The sequence below is a fragment of the Vipera berus genome (assembly GCF_964194415.1).
Source record: "Vipera berus genome assembly, chromosome: 13".
Lineage (NCBI taxonomy): Eukaryota > Metazoa > Chordata > Lepidosauria > Squamata > Viperidae > Vipera > Vipera berus.
In genome coordinates, this window is record NC_138216.1 from 16,981,874 (window position 1) to 16,995,182 (window position 13,309).

General features: G+C 44.4%; 1 protein-coding gene across 3 annotated transcripts in view; it reads right to left on the minus strand.

Moving 5' to 3' along the window:
• TRAF7 (TNF receptor associated factor 7) overlaps nucleotides 1-13,104 on the minus strand; it is a 43,207-nt gene extending 30,103 nt beyond the window's left edge. The window contains exons 1-7 of one of the 3 annotated variants that reach the window (XM_081338296.1): nucleotides 12,894-13,104; nucleotides 11,409-12,006; nucleotides 7,230-7,350; nucleotides 7,021-7,078; nucleotides 5,425-5,516; nucleotides 2,323-2,433; nucleotides 224-316 (exon numbers count right to left, since the gene is read on the minus strand). In XM_081338296.1, coding sequence (XP_081194422.1) covers nucleotides 224-316; nucleotides 2,323-2,433; nucleotides 5,425-5,516; nucleotides 7,021-7,078; nucleotides 7,230-7,313 — 438 coding nt within the window. In that variant the 5' untranslated portion in view covers nucleotides 7,314-7,350; nucleotides 11,409-12,006; nucleotides 12,894-13,104. Of the gene's footprint in view, nucleotides 1-223; nucleotides 317-2,322; nucleotides 2,434-2,947; nucleotides 3,161-5,424; nucleotides 5,517-7,020; nucleotides 7,079-7,229; nucleotides 7,351-11,408; nucleotides 12,007-12,893 lie in introns of those variants that run through there. The other 2 variants (XM_081338295.1, XM_081338297.1) reach the window with 2 other exon arrangements.
• Nucleotides 13,105-13,309: the final 205 nt, after the last annotated feature.

The window sequence follows — 13,309 nt, forward strand, 5'->3', positions numbered from 1 at the left end:
ACTCCATTCCATTCCATTCCATTCCATTCCATTCCACTCTATTCTATTATTTCTATTCCATTCCATTCTATTCTGGGAAGGTTCTAGAGTTGATCAAACAAAGGTGCATTAATTTGGATGGAGGTTGGACTGGACGGCCAAGTTACCCCCAAAGAGGCTTCAGTTCAGGATCCCAACTGCCTTCTCCATATGATTGAAACTGCAGTCTGGTTCGGCTCCTTACCCCACAGGTTGTGATCACGGGATCTTTAAACACACTGCAACACAACTGGCAACAGAGCTTCACAGAAGGCTGCTCAGCAAACACCAGAGGCTCCTGCAACCAACCAGAACATAAACGGGAAAATGAAAGAGCGCCTCCCTTTGCTCAAATGCAGCAATGCTCTGCCAGGCCAGGGAGTCTGGAAGACAAAAATCACAGGTAGTCCTTGACTTACAGACACAACTGAGCCCAAACATTCTGTTGCTGAGTGAGACGGTTATTAAGTGGGTTTTGCCGGGGCTGGGCAGGGGTTTAAGCAGAACTCTCTAGGGCCCATGCAAAACCTTTCATTTGCAAAAATACAGATAACAACCAGAAGGCATGGAAGAATTGTGTCCTCTGTATCTTTCTGCTGCCATCTAGTGTGAATTAGTCCAGATACCAAAATGTCTCCCTCCTGCTTTCACAATCAGGGAAGAGAAAAGGAGAGGATTTTATTTATTTACTTAAGACTTCTCACTAACTCTAGGCAGCTCCCAGGATGAAAGCAAGGATCCTCTTTAGAAGGGGGTGGGGAGGGGCATCTCTGTTTGCAGGATCCGAAACAGCCGCCTGCCTGTATTTACATCAGGGCGGACTCCAAACTTGTCAGCTTTCAAGCCTTGTGGACTTCAACTTCCTAGCTGGCTGGGGAATTCTAGGAGTTGCAGTTCAAAAGTCTTAAAATTGCCAAGTTTGGAGACCTCTGACTTATGCCATGGGCTGCAGGCTCAGGATAACCCCCCTCCCTCCCACAAGGTCATCAATCTAGGTACACAACACGCTCACAAAAAGGTAGCCTCTGCCTAGGGTAAATATAGGTAGGCCTTGGCTTACAACAGTTCATTTATTTAGTGACCGTTCAAAGTTACGACGGCACAGAAGAAAAGTGAGTTATGGGTATGCTGCTTAAAACCGATGCAGCATACCCATGGTCACGTGATATAAACTGGCAACCGACCCATGTGTCCCAGGGACATGTGATTTTCTGGCAAGCAAAGTCAATGGGGAAGTCACTTAACAACCATGTTACTAACTTAACAACTGCAGTCATTCAATTAACGACTATGGCAAGTAGAGTTGTAAAATGAGGCAAAACTCACTTAACAAATGTTTCATTTAGCAACAGAAATTTTGGGCTCAATTCTGGTCATACGTCAAGGACCACCTGTAACATTTTTTTGATGGCAGGAAAGAGAACACTTTTAATTTTGGGGAGAGCCAAGAGTTAACTGGAGAAGGGAAATTTTGGGGAGAGCTTTGGAACTTTATTTTGTTAAACAGCATACAGCTTCCCCACCCCCCCAAAAAAGAGAGGGATTTTTGCAAACTTCAAAAGGCCCAGAGTTACAATACCCAGAACTGAACTGCATGCATGCATCATGATTGAGGCAGAAAAGTTGAACGGGGGCCATGGGCAGTAAATTCTAAACAGGGACAGAGTAGATTTTATGCAGTGGTTGGAAGTTGTGGCAAACCATTTATGGTGAAAAGAATTGTGCCAGAAATAGACAACCACTTCCTTTACACCAGAGATGGGCAAACTTGTGGTCCTTTTAATTTCATCTACGATTACAGCCAGTAAGACCAACAGCAACCCATAAGCCGAACAAGGACCGTGAAAAGCAAGACCAATTTGGCTGCAGCTCCAGACCCAGAGACTTCCTTCCTCAGAGTCCTTTCAGGCTGCAGCGCTACATGCTTGCAAGGGGGGGGGCAGCTAAAACCACGGGCTTAATATGGACCAAGGATGCCTTGGATAGGAAAATCATCCGCTGCTGTATCAGGGAGCCTCAACTCTCTTGGGTTCAGGCTCCTCCGGGCTTTTCCTTGAAGCACAGCAAGGTTTTATTAGGATGTTTGCATTCTGTTGCTGCGGGGGGGGGGGGGGGGAGGGGGGAAGAGGCAGAAGTCTAATTGTTTTAATAATTGTCACGAGAGGTTCCTTTCTGAAAAGAAAATGAAATTCCTGCAACACAAAGAGCTTTCTACTTTGATAGTTAATAGCAAAAGTTGCATATATACTTGTTCTGCTACACGTATTATGGGAAACTCTGCCCCCCCAACCCCCAAATACCTACTGGCTCCTCCTCTTCCTCATGGAGAGAGAATGTTGAGCGCAAGGACATGTTGGACTCCGAGTGCAACGAGCGAACGGAGATGGCAGAGTCAGACCGACGGGTGATTGGCGGCTGGAGAGGAGAGAGAGATGAGTCAGGAGCTTATTAAAGATAAAAGAGCACAGCGGCCACAATCAACAACTTACAACCTGTGTGTTCAGAACCAGCATTATGGCGCTTTTTAATGGCAGCCTTTCTCAACACATTTCTGCCAAGTTCTGTCCCAAGTGGCTGTTCCACCTGTGACGGGCCAAGCAGCACACTAAGAAGCAGTGAGACAACAAATTCCTTTTGCAAACTGCTCTGCATTTTTTAAAAGAAGAAATAAACAGCAGGTTAAGCTGAGGGAGGCCTTGATACATCTGTGGCAGGCAAAGCACATTTACTTGCCCTGCAAAGAAGTTACTTTTGCTTTTAACAGAGCTCTGCAAAGTTTATCCTTCGGAAATCCTTTCACCTCTTGCACAATACCAGCACTTCACTTAACCGTTAAATCATTGGTAAAAGCTTGACAAACCTCAGACAGGTGGTTGCAAAGCTCTCCGGACCGACTTTTGCTTCTGAGGCGGATACATAAAAAGCTCACCTTCCCAACATGGAACTTTCTGAGGCTCAACCAGGCTTCTGGCCAGAAATGCTGGTTCCCGGCTATGATCCTTCACCAAAAACCTACCACGCTTCGCTCTCATGGCCTTTGCTGTTCCTAAGAGCACTTGTGGTTAGGCTGCCTCTGCCTCTCTCTTTCTCACACACACACACAAACACACTTCTGCCAATTTGCTTTGCGTAGATGGCTGGAGACTTCCTCCTATTCAATTCAGTCGGGGTTCTGCTCTGTGGCTTCCTGTTTGGGGGTGGAAGAGTCAGCTGGGCACCGTGCCCACCAATCAGCCAGCTTGCCCCGGCTGCGGGCTCTCCAGGACTGGCTCAGCAAGGCAGCAGCCAGCGGAACGGCCACCTCTCAGGTCCCCGTCCAGGGCAGGCAGCCCAAGGGAGACCTACAGCCTCTGTTCGAACGCGGGACCGACCCAGGAAAAGAAGAGCAACGATGACGTTGCACCTTAGAGAAGCAGCCACAAAAGGCCAAGTTTAAATAGGGGGATCTGGCAGCCAGATTCTTCCAATGGTTGTCCCAAAGGTGCTTTTTCAAAAGGCCAGTGGACTTTCTTTTGCCCCTGAAGACGTTTCGCTTCTCATCCAAGGAGCTTCTTCAGTTCTGACTGAATGGTGGAGAGTGGAAGGATTTATATTCCTTGCAGTCATCATTCCTTGCAGATAACTGAACGGAATATAAATCCTTCCATTCTCCACCATTCAGGCAGAGCTGAAGAAGCTCCTTGGATGAGAAGCGAAACAGCCTCAAGGAAAAACCGAGAAAGTCCACTGGCCTTTTGAAAAAAGCACCTTTGGGACAACCGTGACCTGGAGAATCTCCGTAGACTTTAATCAGTGACAGCAGAGACAACCGAGTTGTCGGTGTCCTGGCCTCTTCATGGCTCCAGGATGCAGCATCCCAAAGGAAGAGCAGAAGGAAAATTCAGACCATGCCAACTCTTTGCTGGGGGGGGGGGAGGGGAGGGGCCTCTCAGCAGGAAGCTCCTATCAATGAACTCAAGAGAGGCTCTCCTATCTTCTCACCCAGGTGACATTCCAAGACAAGCACAAAGCGGCGGGCCTGCCTCAACTTGGGCTTCTACGTAAAAACAATCCCTTTACTCCATTTGCTGAGAAAGGTACAGTTGACTAGAAGGCAGGTGAATTACAGTAGTGCAAAGCCAGACCTTTGCCAGTTAACTTGGGTCCCTTCCCGGTTAGTGATGTGTTCTGGGCTGATGCTTGGGGAAATTCCAGCCTAGAAACAAAGTCCTGGCCGGTGGCCACTCAGAATGGTGTGAACCCCATTGAGTTGTTATAGGCTGCTTGTGCAAAGAGGAGGAGGAGGGACCAACTGTCTTGTTGGTAATCAACGTAAACAACGGAGATATGGTTCCAAAACATTCTGACACAAATGCTAACAGGTCCCAGACGTTTTCCTGCTTTGGAACACCTTTTTCATTTTATTGTTAAGTAGCTGTTCTGGAATTGCTGTTCTTACAATGATTAAACCAGGCAGTATAGGACTAGCCTGATAGTTCAGGAATGCTTCCTCGCAGATGAGATATATTTACACCCACGCACTACAAAAGGCATTTCCTGGAAATTTACTTGAAGTCTCCTCTTGACTTGAGTGCTGGGTCATTACAGGTCACTTTCAAAATCACAAAAGTGATCTGGAAGGCCTTGTGGTTCCAAAGTAATCTGGATGGTATCAATTCTTGTAAGCCAGGAGTCCCAATCTCCAGTCGGTGGACCAGCACCAGTCTGGGCATGCCAGAATCCAGGCCAGGAACCCCCTCCGTGGGATGCAGGGAGCACACAAAACTACACCCCTCCAGTCCATGGAAAAACCTCTCCCCACGGAACCGATCCCTGGTGTATTACTGTACTACTATTATCTTTCTCATCTTTCCTATTACTTTCTCCTCTTGATATCTTATCATGATATCACTTTGTTGTTTGTATGTATGCTGAGAGCTTATGTACCAAGAGGGCAGTTGAAAGGCACCGTAGAGCTTTCTTTCTTAAATTTTAGCTATTCATCGATTCCTTTTCATTTCGAAAAATTATTTATCCTTCAACATTTCCAAGGATAGTATAGCGGAATATTTTAAAATGCCAAATAAAGATTTATGGAGTGAAGCCGTATTAAATAAGCCACTGCTTTCTCAGTTAGCTCAAACTCAACATGTATTTTAACCCACATCAATCCAGAGCGATTGCTAAAGACATTCAGTTGAAGCCAACAAGCAGCGTTAATAACTGGGAGATTTGAGAACCTTTAGCAGAACTTTCATATAGATTTATTCCTGTATTTAATTGCGCATCCTATGAAGGGAGAAATCTCAACAGATGTAGAGAAAACGAAAGAGCAGACTGGAATTGGTGACCTGAAACTGAGTCAGAGAAACTGCAGAGCGACTCCATTCCCAACCTCGCCATCTCTGTTCCCCTCAAAGCACCTACCATGCCGTCATCCTCGTCTCGGGAGGCGTAGGGGAGGGTACTTGAGGAAGAGGGTGTCGGGCGATGTTGTTTGTATGAACTACTTCCATCTGCTAAAAAGAGAATCAGGAGAGAGAGGTGAGACATTCTGCGACGTAAGATTCCCTTAAATCACTGAGACGCTTTGAAAAACATATATAAAAAAACAAATTAATAAAACTCCACACATCCTCCAAATTTGCTGAGGATGGAACAGAACTTTTTTTTAAAACAGCTTTGAAATGGAGATGGATTTTCCCATCAATAATTCTACCCTCCCTGGATTGATTTAGGCCTATATTCTAAATTTATCTTGTAAAAACCAATTCTTATGCCAACAAAAAGCAGTGTCTGGGCTCAACAGAAAGCACGCAAAGTTTGTATAGTGAAACCTCTGTGGAAAATCACTACATAATAAAGTTTAGCAAAAACAAAAGTAAATTCTCCATGGTCAGAAAACACTAAACATCAAAAAAACAAGGCTAGGAAGGAATTAAAATGAATCAATTAGCTAAGAGATAAATAGCTAATTGAACCTCTGCTCCCTATATATTATTTATGCATTTTATTTACTTCATTTACATATTATAAACTTCATGTTTATTTGTTTTTATAAACTGAACAATCACTTAAAATGTAACCATCTCAGAATTGAATATTTGTAGCTCAGGGTTGAAGAAGATAAGATAAACTTTGTCATTTTTTTACTGTGGGCACAACGGCACACATAAAAAATGAAATTTAGTTGCCCGCTCTCAAAGTGGAACACATACATGACACACACCTAACCATACTATATACACATATGTACACACATATGTATACAAGAACTGTGGGGTTCTTGGGGTTCTCTGAGCGTGGTTGTTTTCTTGCAGACATTTCATTACCAAACTAGGTAACCTCATCAGTGCTGGCAGGGAGTGGGAGCAAGCAACATCTTAAAGCAGCTGTGGCAGGTTTTTGAAATAAAATAAGAAATGTTGCAGAGTCCTAAACACAACACGGAGAAAGGACCTCATTCCACCACTCCAAAGCTCTTATCAACAGAAGTTTCTTCTAATGCTTAACTCAAATTTGTTTCTCTTACAATTCTACCTATTGTTTTTAGTTCTGTCACCTGGAGCATCAGAAAACAATTGGGCAACATCTATTGACTGCCATGCTTTTAGGCACGGCACTTGTCAATCACAGCCATGTTTCCACCTAATCCTATTACCAGAAATCAACTACAGTTTTCAACTGATCTATCATGTTTATCATTCTATGGACCTAAATAGTAATTAATGATATCCTTAAATATGATCCCAAGAACTGTTCAGTACTCTACACGTAGCCTGATACTATTTGCCATAGTAGCAAGCTATTTTTGGTTCCTACGTACGTTGGGTGATCATGAAGTGGGAATTTAGGTTTCATGAAATTCAACCCTGAATTTTATGGAACTCAGACTGCAGCTTTAACCTGACAAATGAATTATTGGATTTTCAGAGGGGACCGGCAAGCCAAGATTTATTTATTCTGTAAACTACCTTATAATTTTATACAGATTAGACAGAGCAAGAATTATTCAGTCCCAACCTTTGGTGATGGTGGTCACAGCAGAGTACGTAGGCCCAAAAGTAGTTTCCATTCTTGTCTGCAACAGAGAGAGACAACCTGTTACATTCCATCCCTTCTGGGTTGAAAACAAGAACGCCAAGGAGGGCAGTTGGAGAAAACTCCAGGTTGCCGGCTGAGATGGCTGTCAAGATGTGCGTCAAGATGGCTGTCAAGCTGCACTGTCTTACCCCGTTTGTGTTTTCTGGGAGTGTTACTGCTGGAGTGTTACTGCTGGAGAAACGATTGTAGCGGGTATTCTTGTTGGCACTCATAATCTAGTCCCACAATGGAACATCATAAAAGCTGCTTCTGGTAACAACAAAAGAGGAGTTTTATTCAGAAACACAGAAAAAAACATCTGCAAACCCACCCACCCCCCAAAACCCAGTCCTACACCATTTTTATAACATTCCAAAAAGATGAAAGCAGTTTTTGAAGGGAAATTCCTCAATTCCTGAAAGATATCTACTGCTTACAACCAAACAATGGGAAACTGGCATTAATTTAGCAAAAATTCCAGTAAGTCAAAAATATGGACTGTTCAAGAAAACATAATATTAAAAATTTACTGGACCTCACTGTGTTTGAATCAAGTTTTCAGGGTATCGTGAGAATAATGCTTCATAAAACATTTTTTTTTGCAACGGCCAGAAATCATTATGTTATAAAAAGAAATAATTGTGTGCATTCATTTAAGAAACAAAAACAAGGAGTAACATTTTAGACGTCTGTATTCTTTTGAGCTACAGGTAGTCCTTGACTTACAATCATCCATTTAGTGACCGTTTGAAGTTACGGCACTGGAAAAAGCGACTTACATTTTTCACTTACGACTGCTGCAGCACCCCTCCATGATCACATAATCAAAATTCAGACACTTGGCAACTGACTCATATTTATGACAGTTGCAGTGCCCCAAGGTCATGTGATCACCTTTTGTAAGCTTCTGACAAGCAAAGTCAATGGGGAAGCCAGATTCACTTAACAACCAGCTTACTAACTTAACAACTACAGTGAGAAAAGTCATGAGACAAAACTCACTTAACAAATGTCTCACTTAGCAACAAAAATTTTGGGCTCAGTGGTGGTCACAATTCAAGGACAATCTGTATATTGTTATAACATGAAAATGGATGTCTGAATAACAGAAATGGATTCTCCACATCCTTCAACAACAGAAGCATAAATTTAAGGCTTTTGTTCTTCACTGAAGACCTGATATTGAGACATGAAATTAGTTGCTTACAGACATGTATAATGCATAGATCAGGGGTCTTCAAGCTTGGCCCTTTTATGACTTGTGGACTTCAGCTCCCAGAATTCCTCAGCCAGGCATGCATGAGGGTTCCATTCCTTGGGAAAAATAAAGACAATGCATGCCTGGCTGAGGAATTCTGGGAGCTGAAGTCCACAAGTCATAAAAGGGCCAAGTTTGAAGACCCCTGGCATCGATTATAATGCAAATAGTCATATTTTACTGAAAGTGTTATATAAAACATTATATACAAAGAATTCTTATATTTTTCTTTGTCCTATTTTTTTCCTTTAAGGGCTAAAACCAAAACCAAGAAGGTATCAAGCAGCTTTTGAAGTGAACTACACAAGAGCTACACTTCCTGACATATATCTTAAAAGCTTGTTAAATACAGAATGCTATGAAATTTGATATCCCAACTGAGTCATATTGCAGTTTAATATTGCACTTCCACTGACAAATCCAACGGTGGCACCACAATTGAGAAAGCCCAGCCCTGAAGACCAAATTGGAGTTTCATCTTTCCATGTGCTTCCGTCTCATTGCTCCAAAGGCTTTTTTCTCCAACTCAAGCTTGCTGGAGTATCAAAGCCGAGAATTTTTGGGGAGGGGGTGTGAGTGTAAAAGCATTCTGAGCAAAAGAAGAGCATGTCAAGATAAGGTAATGCTGAGGGTTCCATTCCTTGGGAAATATAAAAACAATTTCCATCCATCATATGAATAGAGTAGAACGGGAGGCAGAAATCTGGCTATCTTGCACATAGGTGGACACACTACCAGATGACAAAAAATGATTTCCATGTTCAAATGCACTCTTTTTCATCTGCAGACTTCACTATGATATCCGCCCTGCTTGAGGGCTATAAAGGAGGACAGCTGTTCCCTGGAACAGGTGGGGCAATTATTTTAGTGGGTTTAAAGGGGTTATTTTAAGGTGTCGAAAAACGAAATTCAGACCAACACTTACTAAAGCTCCAGGTCCCATTAAACCATGTTTCATCATATCAGAGGCTAAAAATCCGCTTGCTTGAAGCGGTTTTCATGATATGCAGTCAGACACAAGGAGCGAGGCTGATGGAGCAGAAGCCCAAGCAAAGCTCTCTCTTGCTGAGGTGGTCAGAAGGAATATCTGAGTGGTTTCCAACATCAAAAACTACAGGTAGTCCTCGACTTACAACAGTTCATTTAGTGACCGAAGTTATGGCACTGGAAAAGTGAGTTATGACTGTTTTTCACACTTAAGACCGTTGCAGCATCCCCATGTTCACATGATCAAAATTCAGACACTTGGCAACTACCTCGTAGAATGACCGTTGCACTGTCCCAGGGTCAGGTGATCCCCTTTGCCGACCTTCTGACAAGCAGTCAGTGGGGAAACCACTTAACAGCTGTGTTACTAGCTTAATAGCTGCAGTGATTCACTTAACAGCTATGGACAGGTCGTAAAATGGGGCAAAACTCACTTAACAAATGTCTCACTTAGCAACAGAAATGTTCGGCTCAATTGTAGGTGAAAGTCGAGGACTTCCACTATAGCTGGGTAGAAACTTCATGCAATAGAAAAATGTTGCTTTAAATCTTCCCTAACTTTCTAATTTACCAGGGTTACGGGGTTTGATTGGGGAGGTAGATTTGAACAAGTATCAAGCTGAGACCTGGATCTGAGAAGCTGCTTCTGTTGTCTCACAGTAACACAGGAACAAGCTGCACAAGGAACTAACTCTCCAGTATGTTTGGGGAAAGCATCGGCTTGCCGGAATAAGAAGTGAAACCATCTCTGGAGGAGTCATTTATGCAGAAGGAGAATGAGGAAGTTGAAACTATACAGACAAGAGCGATGGAGACAGGCAGGAACAGGATAGATGAAAAAAGCAAGTAAGGGATGGGTAGGAAAACAGAATGATAACAGCAGGGGAAGGACTTTTGTGCACAGCTGCCAGGAAAAGGATTGAGCAAAATCAGAAGAGCCACTCCCTTCAAAATTCAAGCAGCACTCCGGAGGTGCAGATAGATAGGGAAATCTTACTGTAATGTTAGAACATCTGAAAGTACATCAGGTCTGCACACAGGCACAGAGACCACACGTGTGATTCCACCAAGATACAAAGTACGGTGAATTAGTTTTACCACACCTGAGCATGTAATCTTTTTATGCATGCCCTATGCCTAAGTGGGCCGAAAATGTTCAGCTTTGCTTTTTTGCATGTTTCAGTGGAAAAAGTAAAATGAGTGCCTTAATTCTTGTATTAATTCTCCATGAGGAAAAAATGAGCCAACTTGAGACTCTTAGGATAATAATCTTAACAACACATGATGCTTAAAACATCAACTTTGCACTTTCACACATAAATAAAAGATTTAACCTTGGAGTTTCCTGGATTAAAAGAAGGGGCATGGAAAGTTAGATTTTTAAATACAAGCTTGACATTTATTTTACAAAAGTATTTACTCCCAGGACCAAAGGATTTAAATACCAGCAATGAAGATAAGCTGCCCAAATCCTTAAAAATATTTTAATATTTTAAAAACCCAGGCTGAAAGGGCAACAGCATAGAACTTATTCACCAACGCGCTCTTTCAGAATGTTTTCTGCTCCCCAGCCAAGCCTTAAACTTTTGAATTCCCCAGTGATCTATCTTCAAAGCCCAGGCCCCCACCTGCTTAGTTACTAAGGCCAAGCCACTGCTCACACATTCCTTGATAATAGTGCCCAAATATCTTGTTTCCCTGAATCATTAAGCTGACCCCACTCCCCCCAAGTGATTATTGGTGCAGGCACTTTGTTATCCTGTTGCAGTTTATTCCAAACATATAACTTGTTAATGGCACAAGCAACATCTTTGACATTGGTGCATACATCTCATTGATGTGTTTAGCTCAGATGTCCATTTTTGTGTCTTAAGGACATGCCTATACCTAGATTTATGTGTGCATGTACCCAAACCACAGATCATGGAAAGCTTAATATGTCTTTAATTGGCAGAGCACCTGAAAGCTAGCAGCAGTCCACATTCGCATAGCACACACCTGGCATTTAAAAAGACTAACATTAATTATATGCTATCAAGTCATTTCCCACTTTTAGTGACCATATAGAGGTGAAGATGCTCACCTCCCACTCAGAAAGTTGAGAGTTCCATCCTAGGCAACAGTAGATGTTTCTCTATCAGGGTGCTGAGAGAAAATATCTGCGGTGAACTCCGCATAGGGATCAGGAAGGGCATCTGGCCAATAAATGCTCAGCTCCACTCAGTTGCCCCGATTCCAAGGGTCATTAAAAGAAAAAAAGTGATCTTCTTTAAGACAATCTATCCTTAATCTGTTCTTTCATATCTCCCAATGGTGCACTCATCACCTCTGTAACCAAGTCCATCCACCTTTTTCCTTTCCCAACATTAGAGCTTTTTCCAAAGGGCTGAGTCTTCGGTTAATGGGTCTGAAGCAGACACATTGTAATTTACACCAGGTTCTTTGTGCCCTGTTGACTTGTTAAAGGATCCATTTCTTCCAGGATACACTAAGAGTGGAAGAGCGTTATTCTGCTTACATCTCAACAGCAGAGGAGCAAGAAAACCTCTTGAACTTTGTACCTAAACTTACCTGGCACGTTTGCTTCACCTTTGAGAAGGAAACAACTTTGCTTAATGGAATGTTACTTCAGCTGACCTTTAGAGTCATTCTAGCCTTTATTTATTCTGGAGGGAGTGAACCTGGTACAAAGATGTAAGAAATGAAAGGCGATGCTGTCCAATCTGGTACTGTAGTCTGAGATCTTTCAGAGAAGCCTTGTTGATGGTCCCGCTTGTGTAAAAGCTGGGCCTTCTCTGTTGCAACCCTAGCTCTTCGGGATACAATGGGTCTGGGGCAGATCCTGTTTTAGATATTCAGAACACAGCCAAGGTTCAGCCTCGAATGGAGGCAAATATGTGCATCCCACGTCAAAAATCAATCTGTTCACATTTCCCTGAACCTGAAGGGGTAAGAATGGTATTCTTGAGTGGCCATTTATTTCTATCGTACCAGGTCAAACACAGAGAGGGCTGAAAGGGCTGCTTCCTAACAGCTTCCCAGCAACACTTTTTCAATCATTTATAACATTTATATAATTGCCCATCTTCTAACCAAATCTGGTGACAGATGACAAAGAGCATCAGAGCCACCTTCTCCTTTTCAAGCTGGTCCTCGACGGGCAAAGCAGCCGAAAGGTAGAACAGAGGTATTGGGGTGGGGGGCGCACTGGGGTAAGCCGACCTTCCGCAAGTGCCCCACTCCCCAAATCCGGAGACGCTGGGACTGCAAACCCCAGAATTCCCAGCCAAGCGAGACTCGCCGTCCAGGAGGGTAGTCCGAGCTCGGGAGGGCGGGAGGCGCTGCCCACCCCCCCCGCAGGGACCCCCGTGGCAGGCCGGGGAGGTCTCCCTCCTCGGGCTGTGCAGCTCCCATCGTCCCCCGCCGCAATGGCCGCGCTGACGGGGCTGATGGGAGCTGGAGTCACCGGCACCAGCCCGTCCGCGCGGCATGAGGATGGTCTGGGCCGGGGGCGGCCTCCTCCTCCTCCTCCTCCTCCGGCCTCCGCCCCGCGCTCCCTCCCGCTCACCTGTGGGCGGCGGGGGCGGCGGGGGCAGCCTGCGCGCGGCTGCCCCCCGCATGGCGCCTCTCCGCCGCTTCCCCCGCCAGTGTCGCAAAGCGCCCAGCCGGCCGCCTCGTCCGCTCCCCTCTCAGCAGCCGGGCCGGAAGTGCCGCTTCGTCAGCCCCCTCCTGAGTCGCCGGGATTCGTAGTCCTGGTAGCGCAGCGATTACACAGAGCCGGGTACCGTTAGCTGCGTGTTGCCTACAAGTCCCATCAGGGCCCGCTTTGCAGGAGACTCGCCCGCCTCTTCCGGCTCCGAAATCTCGCGTTATTGGAGCTCTTCTCCTCAGCCTTTAGGGATTTCGAAGAATGCTTCTGGCCAATTCCGGCTCCCGAGTCGCGTCGGCTCATCCAATCAAATGACCTCAAGAGGTCGAAGAGGA